General features: G+C 42.7%; 1 protein-coding gene across 2 annotated transcripts in view; it reads right to left on the bottom strand.

Moving 5' to 3' along the window:
* Positions 1 to 528: 528 nt before the first annotated feature.
* The window catches only part of ice1 (KIAA0947-like (H. sapiens)), a 140208-nt gene continuing 126859 nt past the window's right edge, over positions 529 to 13877 (bottom strand). For both annotated transcript variants that reach the window (XM_060921430.1, XM_060921431.1), the window contains 4 exons: positions 9106 to 9296; positions 1246 to 1346; positions 1045 to 1143; positions 529 to 928 (listed from right to left, as the gene is read on the bottom strand). In XM_060921430.1, coding sequence (XP_060777413.1) covers positions 747 to 928; positions 1045 to 1143; positions 1246 to 1346; positions 9106 to 9296 — 573 coding nt within the window. In that variant the 3' untranslated portion in view covers positions 529 to 746. The remainder of the gene's footprint in view (positions 929 to 1044; positions 1144 to 1245; positions 1347 to 9105; positions 9297 to 13877) is intronic.

The raw sequence follows: 13877 nt of genomic DNA, 5'->3' as shown, positions 1-13877 counted from the left end.
AGAGAAAAGACACGAGAGATGAGTGACTATGTCAGCATCTTTCATGTCTCCCTACAACTGCAATATGGTTACGGGAATGAACAGAACAGATGACCTCTGAGTTTCAGACCAAAAGATCTCAGCCCATACTGTTCCTGTATAATGTAAATGAAAATATTTTTGCACATGAAATTTCTTTTTCAAATGTTTTAAAAAAAAAAATTTTTTTTTTGTTTCTCATGAACAATTGGACCGTGCTGTTTCAGGCTGCCAAAACCTCGGTGGCCTAGCTCAAGACAAGGTCTAGCTATCTACCTAAACAGAGGAAATGGCTTATTTAATCCACTGTAGAACATTATTAAGAGGCACCTGGTTGCTGCAAACCACTATGCTATTTTGCAAAGATTAGCCAAAGGCTAATGCAAATTAGACTGAAGAGAGCAGATATCTACAAAACACATGGTTTTTAGATTGCAATTGGCACACAATTAGCAAAAATAAGACAAATTTACCAAAAAAAAAATTCAAAATTGTGTTCATTGACTATGCTTTTTCTTTTGCTGTGGAGACAAACCAAGTTTTAATGATAATTTAACAATAGAGCTACATACAAAATGTACAAAAATTTACATATGCACAATGAGCACCATTAATGAACTGGGACATTTAAAAAAAAAACAACCACTACACAGACTTTCCACATGAATAGAGACAAAGGTAAAGAATATGCATATAAAAACACCAGTACTGCTCTACAGCTTTTGATTTCATGATTTGATCTGACGACAGATGGAGCCAATCTGTGTGATGCAACTCGTGACGGCTGGGGGAACTGGCTGTGTGATTTCTCCCCGCCATGATGCCAAAGCCTCCAAGGCTTCTTTGGGGTTGCTGGGCGCCAGATCATAAATGGTGTAGACTGCCGAAAGCTGCACCTCCCACGGCACACCTGCATACAAGATACATAAACTCATGACTGGCCAAAGGGCTTTCCTGAAGGGGAAAGGAATGGACATTACAGAGTATCAAGAAAAAGAACAAATGTATTTAATGCTTTAATAATACCTTCTGATATTCCATGTTTCCCAAACAGGTTTATGGCTTTTGCAACATTTTGGACTGACATGCAGAGATTCTCCTTAAGGCCTAGTTGGCCAAGTCGTCCTGACAGACAGAGATGGGGGGGAAGGCGAAGCATTAAAAACTTTAAATAATACAGAAGTAACGAGAACTATTGCCCCAAAACAGGATTTTCAAGAAATGTACCAATCAGCCTCAAAACTGCTGCTACACAAATGTCTCGGACTGGCGTTTGCTGAGTTCTTGGTTGCATCACCCAGGCATTCATGACCGGCCAAAGCTGTTTTCTGGTAAAACATAAGGGGGAAAAAGAAAAAAAAAAGAGACAAGTGATGAGTGTCTAAGTGGTGGCAGTAGATCAGCAGTTATGGTTCTACGACAGTGAGTGGAAGGTTGTGAATTTGATATTGCTTACTGTGGCCATTTAGAATATTTCAAAAAGTCTCCAGACTACTGCCCGTTAATGTAAGTTAGAAATTAACTTAATGTAAGTTCATCAATGATGGATTGGTGTGATGTGACCTGATACAAAGCTACTGTTAAATCCCTTATTTTCCTATGACTGCATGCCCAAAAGTGTTTTATTCCTTTTATAGCAAAGAAATTTGCCACTAATAATTTACACAATGTACTTTTCGTATCTTTATAGTGAGACTTAGGGTTGAGCAATGTCCAGGAAACAAGTTAATGCCCCATTATAACAACTATAAACACTTGCGTCAAGAGAATCCTCTCTGTTTTCCCTCTCTCCAAGTTAATAAGAACAAAAAATGTGCTATGCACTAGCCATCAGTGTACCCACTGCATGGAGGAGCCAAACCCATGGGCACACAGTCTGGCTGGAGGTGCCACAACTTTTCATTCATTTGTGATAATCAGCCTGTCTGGGGAAAAATTCAGAGTGCTCCAACCACTAGCAAACCACTAATGAAAACTAGATTTACATCAACCTTTTTGAGGTCTCAAGCAGACTTCTGCAGTTGCTAACCACTGTCTCATGGGCAGAGTCAGTAAACAATAAGGGAAAGCCTTAGGTCATAGGTCACTAGGGTCAACTGTGGGCTGCTGTGCCTCTTTCCTCTTCCAAGAGGGCTCTATGGTTCCACTAGGGAGAACCATACCCAATGATGGCGCAATCAATCAAAAAATAAATAAATAAATAAATAAATAAATACCTGGATGAATTCCAAGGTCTGCTGTATCACCACCCCAATTTGCAAGCACCCCTCTTCTACATATATATACACTTTCTCAGCAGTGAAATCGCCACTGAACTGCCCATGGAAGCAAGTAATTTTCCACAAATCTACTGTTGGTAAGCCCATTTCTTGAAGTTTGTGTCATTTTCAGTGGGATGAGGGCATGTTCCATGATACTGTAGGTTTGACCAGCTTCAGAGATTTCCTTAATTCTAACCACCCCTGGGGGTGGGGGGGGTGTTTAACTGCCACAGCTGTGGTTAACAGCCTACTGTAAAGAATACTCCACTCTAGGACCAGGGTTATTCCCTGTTTCTCAATAAAACTGACCGTCACGGTGTGTAAGGAAGGTGGGCATACATCATGTAGCCCACTACTGTGTGGAGGCTCATCTCAACCAAGAACGGCCATGCTCCTATGCTTCTCATCCACAGAGGTGGTAGGGCTGTTTGTCTCTATACCATCAGTTCAAGAGAAGGTGGAGGTAAAGACATTAACTTAAGATGCCTGTTGTTGAAAAGGCAACCACAAAGGGAACCGTGTTCTAGAGCAAGGGGCCTGAGCCTGTGCTTTGCATCCACAGACATAACTCAGTCTGACAGTGATGAGGATCACTGACTCAACTGATCACTGATTGCATATGGAATACAATTCCTTATTCTAACACATGTAATTTGATTCGGGGGGGAATCCTCAGCAACCCCTGTCCTTAATGGATGGCTTCCCAGGGTCAGGGACAGCCATTAGACATCTACCCATGGTTCAGGTGATGGTGCTCAAATGACTGTCAGATGTCAGTGCATGACCACTTATGGTATTTTTAGGGCTTGCACGAGGTCAAAGGAACTTGTGTACAGGCAAAGATTTGGCCAGTTAAGGAGTGGCATCTGGCTGATCAATTCGGTTACACTGCTTTTGATTGATGGGTGTGTTCCTCATTAGAGAGCTTATTTTGGCTGAAAGGCAAATGAGAGGCCCTGACACAAACATGCCTGGAGTCGTCAATAACCCACTTCCTAAGGCTACGTTTACATTACGTCGAATCAGCGGATCATCAGATTAACGTTCTTAAAACGATTCGCGTTTACACTAAAACCGTTAGCCGTGCACACAGCAACGGCAATACACGGATACGCTCGGCTCCGCAGGCATCCTGCGCTCCAAATCACTCTGCCCTGAACAGCGAGTGCCCTCTGGAGGGTGCGCACTCTGGCCCTGCGCAGCTCACAGAGCGCGCGAGTGAAGTGCACAAGCCACGATTCGAGACTGAGCCGCTGTGTGTGAGATCCCAGCGCATATCACTTACTACTTGCAAGTGGAAGGATGGCAAGCCTAAAGACAATCATAACTACACAATGGGCAGTATTTGCATCAGTATTTGCAGTATTTTCATACTTTTATACTCTTTAATGAAAGGTGATACAAGGCGGAAGTCCGCGCCGTTTTTCAGCAGTCGCGTCACATGACCAACGCCAGCGAATCAGGAAGGTGGATGTCACAGTGACGTTGTCCAATGAGACGCCAGCTATAGCTCAGCACAGCGTATCCGCGTATTTTGAATGTTTACACAGCACCGGAGCTGACACGATCTGGATTGAATACGTGGACGCTGGCGGATTCCCGTTTCCAGGCGTTTCCAGGCGGTTTAATGTAAACGGACAGTGCATCCGTGAAGAAAACGAGACAGATACGGTCTAGTGTAAACGTAGCCTAAGTGATTCAACCCATTCAAGGAATTTTCACTGCCAGGAGTGAGGGTTTGATCAACCACTCTCTTACAGAGGTCAATAGCTGGAAGCTGATGTAATTGTTACTATATAAGCAGCTGTAGTCAAATGCTTGTACATGCCATGAGTGCAACAGAGCATCATCCATGCTAGCTCCAACACTGAGGCACAAACTGTTTTGCAGCCTGATTACCGTATTTTTCGGACTATAAGTCGCACTTTTTTTCATGGTTCGGCTGGCCATGCGACTTATACTCCGGTGCGACGTATATATGTTTTTTTTTTTTTTCTCACCGCGGAATAACTGGAGCTGATGCTGAGTCTGACGACAGCCACGCAGAAGAAGAGGAAACGGCGCTTCATTTGCCGCTGGAGGCAGAGTTGTTCAGAAGCGACACCAAGGATGAGGAATTCAATGGATTTGCTGATTTGGAGTGAAATCATCAGCTTGATAAACTTGATTGACCTGTGTTTTATTATTAATGATAGGCCTATAGTTATTTAAATAAGTTATGTAGTGATTTTAGGCAGTGCTTAATTTGTGAAGTGGGAGGTCCCAGAACGCAGGAGGTGGGTGGGTCCGGCGACTCAAAAAAAAAAAAAAAGGCGGGGGATGGTTTCCTATAACTTTACGCACATGCGCTTATTGTGTGTGTAAAATAATAATAATAATAATAATAATATCAGACATTATGATCTTAGAAAACGCTTTAGTGACAAACAGTTACAGACAGTAATATGTCGTGATATTATATTATAAAATATTAATTTTTATTAGTCTATATATTAAATTATATATTACATTTATCTTCTAAAATAACAGACTGTACTCATCACAGCCGGTTTATTTCACCATTGGAGATCAGATCACACAAGACATGAGTTAAATGACTCATTTTAAGGATTTAAGTAGGGGATTTAAAAGCGGTTGTTGGGGTTTTTTTTTCACTAGACGGTTGTTTTTACTACCGTACCTGTCTTTGGAGATGATATACCTATAGCCTACTTGACCTCTGATTTGATGAAATAAAATTCGACAAAAATGAAGAATGACACTCCTCGATGATGACTACAGCTTTAATAACACAGATGAAAGAGCCATGGGGCGATAATAAGCCCTACCGGTAAAAATATTCTAAAAGCAAACTGATTAATGCATCAGTAATAGGCTACTAATATTAGTTATAATAATAATATAGGCTATTAGTAATAACGATAGTGATAGTATTAAAGATAGTAGTAGATATTTAAAATAATCAGACTAGGCTACTTACAGGGCAGCTGCTCAGCTGTTCGTTTATTAAATAAACAATGCAGTCGCGCAGTAACCACGCGCCGCTTATCAGATAGAATCACAGATTCCATGGATAGAATAACCCTTCAAAAAAGTGCGACTTATAGTCCGGTGCGACGTATATATGTTTTTTTCGTCTTCATAATGCATTTTTTGGCTGATGCGACTTAAACTCCGGAGCGACGTATAGTCCGGAAAATACGGTAATTTATTGAGTCACAGAGAGTGGGTTTGATCATTCGCATAACTAATAAAAAGGTTACATATCTGCAGTGTTGACAGCCATAGTGGTCTCATGCACTACTGATACACAAGTTCAGATCTCCCCTTCAAAAAAAAAAAAATCCCAAACCACATTCCATTGTCCAGTTTTCACCCTGACATGACATCATATAAGCCAATTAAGAATATCACAATGCTAAAGTAAGAGCTTCTTACTTTTAGGTATCCATTCCCAAAGGCTGGATCACGACCCACAGGTGGGTCACATGACCTTGTATTTTTGGTTGCCAAATAAATTTGTAGAATTTCTTTTATCACCTTTAAGATTTATATCTGCAGTACACCTCTGAGCCAGACATCCCTTTTTGTACCACATTATTTGTACCAGATTCAGCAGTCAGCCACAAGAAATGGATGCTTGGCTTGGGGGGAAAAGGAAAAAAAAAGAAGCCAAAAGACTACAGCTCATGTTAGCCTAACTACCACCCATGAATCTACTTGTTCTGAAAATACACATGGTCATTTTAAAATAGTACTGAATGTTACTGTTCTGACCATTATACTTAACAGTGAATTGAGTATGAAAGACTAATGTACATTGTTTTACTCAGATGGGAAAAAAAGAGAGAACTTGTTAATTCCTTCGAAATGCACTTTTGTCTCATTTATCAAGTCTTTAAAATGTGTATATTATTTTACTGATCATAGGAAATAAAAACAATGTGACGGCCTGTTAACTCTGCCTAAATGCATTTATTTGATCTCACGTATAAATTATTTAACATGTGTACATAATCTCGGCAGCACATGCATAAAACAAAGCTGATTTTCCATTATCTATACCCTTTATTGGTCAGGGTCATGAAGGGAGCTGGAGCCAATCCCAGCTGACTTTGGGTGAGAGACAGGATACACCATGGGCAGGTCGCCAATCTATTGCAGGGCTAAAACAAAGACGAAGAACCATTCCCACTCACATTCACACCTATGGGCAAACTAGAGTAGCCAGTTGACCTAATGCCTTTGGACTGCAGGCAGGGATGAGAATGGGACATTTAAAAAAACTCTGAAATACCTGGCCGGTCTAGGGGGCCCAATTCACAATCCCCCTTATATATATTCAATGATGGTTTAAAACGTTTATAAACTTGTTGCAAGGATGGACGGCAGTGGAGCAGACAGACAGCTGTCCAAAAATATATTTTTTATTTTTTCTATTTTCAAAACTTTTCTTAAAATAGTGCAAATATTTACAGTGCACCAACCAAAGGTTCAAATTGCCAAAAAGAAAACTATACAAACAAAATAAGAAAACAAAAATAAAGAGGCTTCAAGTTTGCCAGACTAAATCAAAAAAGACCCTGAACAAAACTATTAGTCAGCCAAACCCCAGTACCTTCAAACAAGACGTTCCAACCACAACTGAGACTCTGGAGCTGCTGCAGAGCTTACATACCCACAGCCCCTCCCACAGCTGAGCCCAAATTGCAAAATTAATCAATCAACTAAATAATGACATCCTAAATACAAAATAACAATTTAAAGAAACAAACAAAATATACAAACAACCAAAATAATATTCTTTAACCAAAAACCCTTCAGTGCATAGTAAAATACATGTTTCCCCAACACCAGTAAAACACCCCCGTTAAAATAGTCCGTTCCACCAAACACCCGCGAAACCCCTCCATAACAAGCCAATGGTACAGTCCCTCGGTTTCTCGCAGCAAACCGGAAGCATGTGGATTCGCGTGATGAGTTAAAAACTATTTTGTGTTATAAAAATGCTAGAACTAAATAAACTTGATGTTAGAAATAACCGGTTTGCACATGTGTTTCCTAGACCAGAGACAGTGCTTAACAGATGGGAGATGAAAATGCTTAGAAGAAATGTGTGATGCGTTTTACATATGAGTGGAGCCAAACAAATGGTTACTAGAATGCCGGTAGGCCTTTCCCTGCACTCGGAACAAATGCTGCTCTTGTTAGAAACTATGGCAAACGGTGGAGTATGAAATGCTTGAAAACCAGTAATACCCATACAGAAAACAGTAATGGAAATGAAATGCAACTCACAGCGACAGGTCAGCCAAGATGTTTGAACGTTGCCGGCAGATTGCTGCCTGTGCGTTTGCGTGAGAGGTGTGTGTGTGAAGGTGCGTGTTGCCGGAAATCGTCATGAGTTGTCGTTAGCATAAATATTGAAGAAAGCAATGACGAGTTCCTTTATCACAGCTGCAACTAATTTTGCGATGAGCGTTGCCGAAAGATGCTGGCTGGCGGTCGGTCGGTCGGTCCTGCCTGCTTGTGCCGCCTCGCGCCTACCCCCCCCCAAAAAAAATTCTCAACGGATTTACACGTTTCACAAAAATTACATTTTCAGTGGGAAAAACTCGGAATTCTGCGGATCCGCGGAAAATTCTCATCCCTGTGCAGGAGGAAATCGGAGCTAGAATTAGTTTTGAAATTTTCATTAGTTTTTATTTAGTCTTTCAGTTTAGTTAGTTTGTGCACAAGTTGTTTTATTTTTATTGTGAGGAATTAACTAGCTTGTTTAGTTTTAGTGTTAGTTTTAGTTATTCATAATAGCCAGATAGGACACAATTCGTTTACTGTTTAGCTGTTACATGTTGCACAGTGAAAACACAGTAGGTGTCTTAATGAAATAATGCTTAGCAATAATGAAAACGTGACAGAGGGTTCGTGATTAGTCCAAACGTGTCAAATAGGAGTGTCAGCAAGCATGTTTTTCGTACACTGTCCTGCCGAAAAAAAAAGTTGCACACACTAATATTACACTTGCAGTACTACAGGACACTTACAGTAATACATTTATGTCTGAGGACTACAGCTGACTTAACTTTTGGACTGCAGTTGTCATGAACAGTTTTGCACTCAAGTTTCCATCAATGAACAGTTTATAACTTCAACAAAACAGACTTCATGTTAAAACTATAATGAATTTCCTGGTTTCAGTTATACTTTGACTGTATAGGGGACAGTTATAGAAGCAAGTTATTTATTATCATGTTATCTGTGGTCACCCAAATGAGGAGGATGGGTTCCCTCAAGGTTTCTTCCTCATGTTGTCTGAGGGAGTTTTTCCTTGCCACCATCGCCACAACCTTGCTCATTGGGGATAGATTGGGGATAAAATTAGCTCATGTTTAAAGTCTTTAATTTTCTGTCAAAATGTATTACTGTAAGTGTCCAGAACTATCTTCCAAGTCCGACTATGACCAGTGAATACACTATGTATACGAGGCAAGAAAAAGAAAATGGAATTTCTGCCATTATTGATAGCTTTTTATAGTATGGTCACCATTAAATGTGTCATAAGGTCTCAGCATGCAAGAAGTTATCCATGTTTTTAAAGACTGCCCCTGGCAGTTAGGGATGGTGAAACCGAACTGTGCTGATTCCAAATACAATGGAATAATATCTGCTTATTCTTTCCGTATGTAGCCAGTGGTGCAGGCCTGCCCTATATCATAACCAATAGAGTTCTGCAAATTTGAATAGTCTCATCTGTCTGCCAAATGTAGATATACTCAATATACCTACAAAACTGCAAATCATATGTTAAAAGATTTTTGTACAATACCCTATAATATTGTCATGCGTCCATTTCCAGCCCAGTTGTGCACACAGGAGATCCAGGCTGAAGATGTATTCCCAGGTAGAAGAGCAGAGGTCATCACCATGACGATCGTGCTTCTGGAACTTCAAAGTGCTGTCCTCAAGAAGGGTGTTTAGTATGCTGGTGATCATTTCGTAGATGTCACCTGGAGGCCTCTGGGAGAAAAAGCAACTTTTCATTGATGACCAAGTTAAATAAACTTCAACAAAAATCAATTTTTAATGAAAAACTTTTAAAGAATGGCTCAGTAGGATGAATGGATGGGGAATTTGTAAGAAAATGACTCTTGCTCTGAACCAAACACAAACTCACTATACACAGCTAGCTGGTACCTACAACAAACTCTTCGAGAGAGAGAGAGAGAGAGAGAGAGAGAGAGAGAGAAAGAAAGAAAGAAAGAAAGAAGGTATGGGGACATCCTAAGAAGAGATGCAGAGCATGTGGGAAGGAGAATGTTGAGGATGGAGCTGCAAGGCAAACGAAAACGAGGAAGGCCAAAGAGGAGATACATGGATATGGTGAGAGAGGACATGAAAGTGGCAAGTGTGGTAAAGAAGGAAGCGGAAGACAGGGAGCAATGGAGATGAAAGACCCGCTGTGGTAACCCCTAATCGGGAGCAGCCAAAAGAAGATATATATATAGATAATAAATATATCAACTGGATAGTACAGTGGTAATGCTCACTGACTACGACGCAGGAGATCGGGGTTCGAATCCCGGTCGGGGCAAAACATCATCCAGTAAGGGCCCTTAGGCAAGACCCCTCATGATATATCAGCCTACCTCAGGAATGAGTGAAGACATAACTGATAGGGTCATACAAGGTCTGCGTCAGTTGCTAGGGAACCAGGGCAAACTAATGAGAAATGGGCTACTGGAACAAGAGATCGATGGACGAGGACAGAAATACGGAATTGCTGGAATGCTACTATCCCCAGAGAGAGGGGATACATGCAGCGAATGTGGGACCATTGGATACTTTGAAACCCACAATCAAGGCTAACAAAGAAACAGCTATTAGCCCAGTGTTCCAACATCCGTAATCGAAATCTACTATCACAACTAGAGATTAATGAAATACAACAACGATGCTACGGCAAGGGGGAGCCAGGAAGACAGGTCAGCGGGGATGTCTTCCAGATGTCATCATCATCCCCACAACCAGAGATTGGGTACCAAGCCCCAACAGCTAACAGCCTCAACACAAGAGCTGCTGACCTGAGAAGGAAGATCGTGACCCAACTGGAAACCTGGAGCCCCCGACGAATACCGAAGCTGAGTTGCCAAGTACCTACTAGTAGATGTGAATGCTGCTCTGAAGACAACCTCCACAAGAACCATCACTGAGACCAACAAGCTGATACACAGTACAGCAACAGTAATCATGGAGATGCTTGGACACAAGGTGGGCTCGGGACATAACAAACAGTATCCACCATGGAAAAGACGATTAGAGGCCAAGATGGCGAGAACATTAGAGGGCCAAGATGGCAGCACGGAGAGAAGTTAGCCAGCTAGCTGAACTACAGAAAGGGAACATGGTGAATAAAGGGGCACCCAGGAAGTACAACTCACTCTCCATACCAGAGGCACTCAAAACTGCCAAACAGCGACTAACAGCTCTGGCCACCCGGTTGAAGAGATACACCAAGGAGGGAGAGGCCAGGAGAATAAACAAGCTGTTCTCCACTGAACCAGCCAAGGTGTACTCTCAGTGGCAGGGGAACAACAACTGGTCAGACCCACCAAGAGTTGAGGTGGAAAAATACTGGAAAGACATATGGGAAAGAAAGGCATCACACAACACCGATGCCCAATGGTTAGTGGACCTAAGAGCTGACCACAGCAACCTCCCAGAACAAGAACCAGTAACCATCTCAATGGCAGACATCCAAGAAAGAGTGTCAAAGATGAAGAGCTGGACAGCACCAGGCCCCGATATGATCCATACGTACTGGCTGAAGAAGCTAACTGCACTCCATGAACGCCTAGCAGCACAGATGAACCAACTGCTGAGGGATGGGACCCACCCAGAATGGCTAACCAAGGCAGGACAGTCCTAATCATAAAGGACCCCCAGAAGGGACCCATCCCATCCAACTACCGGCCAATTACCTGTCTCTGCACAACATGGAAGGCCCTGTCAGGCATCATTGCGGCAAAAATGAGTAAGCATGTGGCTCAATACATGAGCAAGGCACAGAAAGGAATTGGCAGTAACACCAGAGGAGCCAAGCACCAGCTACTGGTCGATAGAACAGTCACCCGAGACTGTAAGAAGAGACAGACCAACCTGTGCACTGCCTGGATTGACTACAAGAAAGCCTACGACTCAATACCACACACATGGATACTGGAATGTCTGGAACTGTACAAGATCAACAGGAACCTAAGGACCTTCATCCAGAACTCAATGGAAATGTGGAAGACAACCCTAGAGGCTAACTCAAAACCCATTGCCCAAGTCAACATCAAGTGCGGCATATACCAAGGAGATGCGCTATCACCACCACTGCTGTTCTGCATAGGCCTGAACCCCCTCAGTCAGATCATCACGAAGAGCGGCTACAGGTACCGATTCCGTAGTGGGGCAACAATCAGCCACCTGCTCTACATGGATGACATCAAGCTGTATGCCAGGAAAGAGCGAGAAATAGACTCGCTGATCCACACCACCTGGATCTACAGCGATGACATAGGGATGTCATTCGGATTGGACAAGTGTGGCCGGATGGTCTCAAAGAGAGGCAAGATGATCCGGACTGAGGGGATTGACCTACCAGAGGGCAACATAGGTGATATCCAAGACAGCTACAAGTACCTTGGCATCCCACAGGCTAATGGAAACCATGAAGAAGCCACAAGGAAGTCAACCACAGCCAAATACCTCCAGAGAGTAAGGCAGGTCCTGAAAAGTCAGCTGAATGGTAAGAACAAGGTCCGAGCCATCAACATGTACGCACTATCAGTCATCAGATACCCCGCTGGTATCATAAACTGGCCAAAGGAGGAGACAGAAACCACAGATATCAAGACTAGAAAGCTCCTCACCATGCATGGAGGGTTCCACCCCAAGTCCAGCACCCTGAGACTATACACTAAGCGGAAAGAGGGAGGCCGAGGGCTAGTGAGCATCAAGACCACGGTCCAGGATGAAACATCGAAAATCCGAGAATACATCAGAAAGATGGCCCCAAAGGATGAACTGCTAAGTGAATGTCTCAGGCAGCAGAACCCTGATGAGAGTGCTGAGGAGGAACAGACAACCTGGAGGGACAAACCCCTACATGGCATGTACCACCGTCAGATAGAGGAAGTGGCTGATATCAAGAAATCCTACCAGTGGCTGGATAATGCAGGACTGACAGACAGCACAGAGGCACTAATCATGGCAGCACAAGAACAGGCCATAAGCACAAGAGCCATAGAGGCCAGGATCTACCAGAGTAGATCAGACCCAAGATGCAGACTGTGCAAAGAAGCCCCTGAAACAGTCCAGCACATAGTAGCAGGGTGTAAGATGCTAGCTGGATCAGCGTACATGGAGAGGCACAACCAAGTGGCTGGGATAGTATACAGGAACATCTGCAACCAGTATGGAATAGAAGTACCCAAGTCCCAATGGGCCATACCACAGAAGGTGGCTGAGAACAACAGGGCCAAGGTTCTGTGGGACTTCAGCTTCCAGACTGACAAACAGATCCTGGCTAACCAACCGGACATAGTGGTGGTGGACAAAGAGCAGAAGAGGGTGGTGGTGATAGATGTGGCGATTCCAGCTGATGCCAACATCAGGAAGAAGGAACATGAGAAACTTGAGAAGTATCAAGGGTTGAAAGAGCAGCTGGAAGAGATGTGGAAGGTCAAGGGTTGCGTGGTCCCTGTGGTAGTGGGGGCACTTGGGGCAGTAACCCCCAAACTGGGAGAGTGGCTCCAGCAAATCCCAGGAACAACATCTGAAGCCTCAGTCCAGAAGAGCGCAGTCCTAGAAACATCGAAGATACTGCGCAGAACCCTCAAACTCCCAGGCCTCTGGTAGAGGACCCGAGCTTGAGGATGACATGGATACCACCCCCCCGCCAGGGGTGAGAAGGAGATAGATTTTAAATAAAACACACAATATACACACACACACATATATATATATATACACACACACAAGTGTGTGTGTGTGTGTGTATATATATATATATACACACACACACACACACACACACACACACACACACACGTGTATATATATACACACACTAGTGCATCTCAAAATATTAGAATATTGTGAAAAAGTTCAATATTTTCCATCAGTTATTTAAGAAAGTGAAAATGTTATATATTATAGACTCCTTACACAAACTAAAATGCTTCAAGCATTTTTCTATTTTAATTTTAATCAGTATGGCATACAGTACAAAAACAAAAAAAAAAAAACATCTCAAAATATTAGAATATTTCATTTCGAGTAAAACAGTATGAACACAGTGTATCTCTCGGTCTAGTTCAGTACACACAACCACAATCCTGGGGAAGACTGCTGACTTGACTGTTGTCCAGAAGATGATCACTGATGCCCTCCACAAAGAGGGTAAGCCACAAAAGGTCATTGTTGAAAAGGGTGGCTGGAAAAGGTGCACAAGCAACAGGAATGGCCGCAGTCTTGAGAGGATTGTCAAGAAAAGTTGATTCAAGAACTTGGGAGAGCTTCACAAGGAGTGAGCTGAGGCTGGTGTCAGTGTAT

This window comes from Neoarius graeffei, chromosome 5, assembly GCF_027579695.1.
Source record: "Neoarius graeffei isolate fNeoGra1 chromosome 5, fNeoGra1.pri, whole genome shotgun sequence".
In the NCBI taxonomy this organism is placed as follows: domain Eukaryota; kingdom Metazoa; phylum Chordata; class Actinopteri; order Siluriformes; family Ariidae; genus Neoarius; species Neoarius graeffei.
The sequence above is the reverse complement of the archived record's forward strand: the minus strand, read 5'-3'. Positions and strand labels throughout refer to the sequence as shown.